The sequence below is a fragment of the Montipora foliosa genome, chromosome 11 (genome assembly GCF_036669935.1).
Source record: "Montipora foliosa isolate CH-2021 chromosome 11, ASM3666993v2, whole genome shotgun sequence".
NCBI lineage: Eukaryota > Metazoa > Cnidaria > Anthozoa > Scleractinia > Acroporidae > Montipora > Montipora foliosa.
The window spans coordinates 5,794,117-5,799,116 of NC_090879.1; the positions used below are offsets into that span (position 1 = coordinate 5,794,117).

The following is a 5,000-nucleotide window of genomic DNA, read 5'->3' on the forward strand; positions in this document are numbered from 1 at the left end:
CGGTTTAGGAACTAGAAATTTAATTGATCTTTTTATAGTACTTAGTATAAATTGAAACCAAGTTGATCCTATATTTCTACTCAACCCGATATTCTTCAAGGGATATATTCAATTTACGAGGTGTAAAATGCAAAACAAAGAAAAAATATCAAAATATTGAAAATGTATAAAAATGTACAAAATGGCAAAATTATTTGTTGGATTCTGGCACTAAGCGAGATTTATTTATCGATTGTCAAATGATGTATAGGTTTCCACTCTTAAGTATCCAATTACTGTCAATTGAGACCTCTCATTGCAAAGCTTCATAAGGTATATGACAGTCATAAAAACATGATCTTAATATAAGTTAAATAAAAAAATCAGCACTGTATTTGACCATTCAAGTCTAAACAATTTAAATTATATTCAATACCGAAGGAATGATCGATCTCAAACTCCACGCTTGTAAAAAGGTTAGTTTCCCTGTAGTTGTATATACCAAGAGTTTTGTAATAGTGTCTCGAAATGCAGTTTTTTTTTTCCGCAAACTGGCGACTGGTTATTTCTTGAGATTTTTATTAAAAATGTATTCATCTACCAGTTAAATGGGAGTTCCTGTAGGTAACAGAATCCAAAGAAAAAAATTGTCCTTATATTTTTAAATGTTCAAGGGTGAAGTTTCAATAAACGTTGGAAAGAAAGAAATCTTAATTATTCTTTGTTAGATGTTTTTACTTGTCAAGTCTTGTGAACAGATCAGTAATCGGTGGTGACTCGGGGATACTCGGATGAAATCCGATTGGAGTCGAACGTACGACCTTCGGCCGATTACTAGTTTGGATGCTCTACGTACACTGAGCTATCGGGGACTCGCGGAAATAGACCAGAGGCAATTTTCGTTCACGTGATGTTGAAGTTGAGGAAAGGCAGCAAAGGAACACTTCGTGACGCTTATCAAATTCGTCGTGCATCTAATTATGTGTGCTTTTGCACATATCAGCGCTCACGTCACCAGAACGTCTGTATTGGAGCTCACAAATAAGCTGTATTGAAACGAGATGAGGAATTTTTCTGAAAATAATCTAAACTACTTGACAATCGTGACGTCAGAGACAACTATAGAATCTTCCGAGCTATTTTCAGTCAAAGCAACAAAAAGCTCATGAAATTATCTTCTCTATCTTCTCTTCTTCCATGTGGCCAACATTTCTCTTGAACGCCATGACGGAAAATTTGTCTGTTGTTGGTGAACTCGTTGAAAGGTCTAAAAGCCTGCTATTTCCTTGAAAGAAATCTTACTTTATTTCTTCCGTTTTCGGTATGAATAATCAACTCTGCTAACGGTTATTTGAGATTGAGGAAACGTTTTCGGCTTGGTCGCAAAAGATAAACTTTTAGCATTGAATATCCGACAAGGTTTTGAAAACAATGTATTGTTTGAGAAAATCTACAAGCAAAACCAATGTCCACCCAGGCCCCTTCATCCATCAACCAATGCATCTATCAAGTGAAGGACCGGGAATGAGTCATCACGTTTATCGTTTTCCTTTTGAAAAATCATGCAGCATACGCTGTCTCCTCGAATTTTCTTTCATGGTCCTTTTAAAAGGATGTTAACCTTTTGACTGGAGTTTAATTGACTTCTAATTAATCACTGTTCCACCTCGTTTACCGTATTAAAGGAATATATTTAAAGCATGTAATTGTTTTTCACCTCCTGCTCACAGTGGCTCGAGGGCATAGCTTTCAGGGCCAATCAATTATTACCATAAGTAACTCGATACTGGCAATGTTATGAAATTAGAAGCTTATATTCGTTGCATCGTGCGTTAAATGTGCAATATTACGAGGCCTTCACCAACGTCTCTGGCGTTGTCTCTTACAACTCTTGCAGCTGGAAGCTGATTAGAGTGTATTCAACAATTTTCCAACCAATTTCATCTCAGCTCTTGACCTCAAACACCTTTAAAAGGCTCCCGAGGTAAGTTATACATGACCGGTTTTCTTTAAAAGTATTTTGAGGTGAATGCAATTTGTCCTGAATTAAAGTTGGTAATAATTTTGTATTACCCGCACCATGTTAAGTTTTGTAAGGCTGTTAGCTAGCGAGCGATCATGGTTTCAATATTTTTGATGGGTCATAAATTACATACCCCTCTAGAACGCTGTTACAAATCCAGCAAAAATTCAAAACTGCAACAGAAGGAGACAAACTATTTGTACGCTGTAATTTTTGAAAACAGTGTATTTTATATTTGCACGGTGACAGTTACAACTGATCAAAACGTGTTTGAAACACGCAACAAAATTCAGTTGCAATGATAAGTCGAACTTGCAACATGGTGCGACAGTCGATGGAATGCAGTTGTCGAGAGGAACATGGACTGAAATCCTGTTCCTTAATAAGCTATCATTTGTAAAATATTTGTTTTCGAGAATCTGCACTTCGGCAATATGCGTGAAAACTCCAGTCCCAAGTTACTTTGGCATCCCATGCGATTGATTTTTTTTCTATACTTCTCAAAACTTTTCAAAAGCGGAAGAACAGATCAGCTCCCAAAATCAACGCACGACTATGAATCATTGTGAATTACTCGAGATTGGTTTCTCGCATCCTGCCTTTAGTAAACACGCACATTTTTTCGAGGTGTCTTTAACGTCAATGGTCAAGACTGAAGTTTCGAATTGATTCAATCGCAGCTTGTTCCAATATCGCTGCATGATTTTGATCTTAGTGTAATATCAGTTAAAGTAAGCTATTAGTTGCATTCGATGTCACTTAATTGTTTAAGTCATTTTACATGATGTTCCAAAATTAGAATGTCCCAAATTCCACAGATGTTCCAAAATTTGGTAACAGTTGGGTAAAGACAGATCTGACGACTGTACATGTCTCAGGCTAGAAACATTCCCGAGCTTTTAATATCCTTAGTTTATTTTAACCCAGTGATACGGCAAGTTTTAACCACTCATGCTCAATCCCAAACCATGATGAAGCTCCGAGCAAAGCTTCAAAATTAACAATAATTTATCCGAGCTTGACGGATTATTCGCTTAAAAGCTCACCGAAAACAATCGAGGTAATTTTAGTGTATAGATGGTTTTCACCTGACGTCACAGCAGCCATGTTGGTGCACAGAAGAAAAGAGAAAAAGTCTGTTGGGAATTTGACTCTATTTTAATGCAAAACATGAGCCATAATTTGCTATTGTTTTGTGCACCAACATGGCCGACTTATCACGTGATTGAAAACCATCTATTGTGTCATATATGATGAAGTTTCTTTTTGTGAAGAAAGTCCTTGAATTTTTCCTGATTTAATTGCTAAAACAGTGATTTGAGGTTGAAGATGGAGCGGAGCAACCGTAAAGAACCCAAATGATCACGACTTGAAAATAACTTCTAATCATTGTTTTGTTTATTTGAATTTCATGCTTCCGCGTTCATGTCTTTCCTTGGCCACAACAGCTTTGAGAAATAAATAATAAATAACACCATCTGTAAAAATAGGTGCTTAAATCAGTTTACTTTCAGAGGTTGACTAATTCCATACCCGGTAAGACCACATTTAACAAAACTGCAAGTTGGCCGTCTGTGGCGACTCGGGGTGCAAACAAAGCGGAATGAAAACGCCAAGGTTGTTTGTCCAAACATTAAACAATGACCTGTTCCCACGACCGAACAAGTAGTTTAAACTTTTATTGTTTCAGTTTAAGGTGCATCGAATAAATTAAGTTGTAGATGATTTTGATATTAGTGTTTTCCTTCTTTTAATTTGTGGACACCAGCTGTATGCTTGATATAATTACTGTGTAAAATGTTATCTCGTCGTAAAACTAGGATTGTAATGCTTATAACTTTGATGATCATTTCAAAACTAAACATTGTTTTGTTATAACAAAACATAGGGAGGTAGTGCAGCCCAGTGGTTATAGCGTTTTCATATAGACTCAAGACGTTTTAAACACTCGCTGAATTTGATCGGGATAATCTCAGGTTCAACTTTCTCGGCCGCACTTGTTCATAGCTAACTGGTTTGCCTCCGGCCAGTTGGGATTCTTTAATTAAAGTTGTGGTTCTGTTCTGTTGCTTCATAGGCCCTTTGTGCAACGGTCAAATAGGTATGTATGTTCTCCTAGTACACGTTAATTTCTAACCTCGTAATCTCGGCCAAACGTACGAGGTCCTTGCGCCATGCATGGTTCTCCCTTCTCGCGCGACCCAACTTATGCAATAAGCATTTTTATTATATGACTAGCTCCGTGAGCGGGCAAGATGAACCAAATCGCGCGCTCTGATTGGCTACCCGAGCGGGCAAGAGCGATACTGCCCGCTCGGGATTTCTCGCTTGGTCCCGCAAGATCAAAGATCATTTTTTGGTGTTTTAAGTCATGTAATAAATCCTTTATTGACCAAGATTGTTCGGTCAAGATGACTGGATATTGGCCTCGTTCTTTTTTTGCGTGTTTATGGACCTCGACTTCGTCTCGGTCCATAAACACGCAAAAAAAGAACTTGGCCAATATCCGGTCATCTTGACCTCACGCTTGGTCAATAACCCATACATCTCATGATCGCCGCTCTTTCTCTATCTCTCTTAGTATCTCCTTGCATTTTTCCCACCCTCTCATCTCGCTGGGGCGTCCACAGGGCCCTTGTACGTTTTTTTAAGTGTTTCCCAACAATAAGAGGGCCATACGATTTTTTCGGCGAGTTTGAACCCCCATAATTCGTTCAGTAGGAAGAGGAGCGTATTGACAAACTCAACGTGCAAAAAATTGTAAGCTGATGAGGGTTATACAATTTCCAAAAGACAGAAGGCTGTTCAGATGACTTGCTTGTCGACGTCGAACTTAAACATTCAGGGGCGGTATATTTACGCTTTTATAATTGAAATTCTTTAACTTTCGCAGAGCTTGCCAGTTGCAGTAACAGGTGAAAGCAAAATGCCGGGTGTGCATCGAGACAAGCTGGAGAACTACTTGTCTCGAATGGAGGAGGAACTTGATAGAACGATG

The 5,000-nt window shown here is 38.2% G+C and overlaps 2 protein-coding genes across 4 annotated transcripts in view; both read left to right on the forward strand.

Moving 5' to 3' along the window:
- The window catches only part of LOC137975421 (BCAS3 microtubule associated cell migration factor-like), a 22,184-nt gene extending 21,497 nt beyond the window's left edge, over nucleotides 1-687 (forward strand). For both annotated transcript variants that reach the window (XM_068822541.1, XM_068822540.1), the window contains exon 20: nucleotides 1-687. This exon is cut by the window's left edge and continues 1,024 nt beyond it. The gene's annotated coding sequence lies outside the window, so the exon portion shown is untranslated.
- Nucleotides 688-1,819: 1,132 nt separating this feature from the next.
- LOC137975289 (N-acylglucosamine 2-epimerase-like) overlaps nucleotides 1,820-5,000 on the forward strand; it is an 18,499-nt gene continuing 15,318 nt past the window's right edge. The window contains exons 1-3 of one of the 2 annotated variants that reach the window (XM_068822384.1): nucleotides 1,820-1,963; nucleotides 4,080-4,103; nucleotides 4,896-5,000. The exon at nucleotides 4,896-5,000 is cut by the window's right edge and continues 38 nt beyond it. In XM_068822384.1, the coding sequence (XP_068678485.1) occupies nucleotides 4,929-5,000 (72 nt within the window). In that variant the 5' untranslated portion in view covers nucleotides 1,820-1,963; nucleotides 4,080-4,103; nucleotides 4,896-4,928. Of the gene's footprint in view, nucleotides 1,964-3,890; nucleotides 4,104-4,895 lie in introns of both variants that reach the window. The other variant, XM_068822385.1, reaches the window with a different exon arrangement.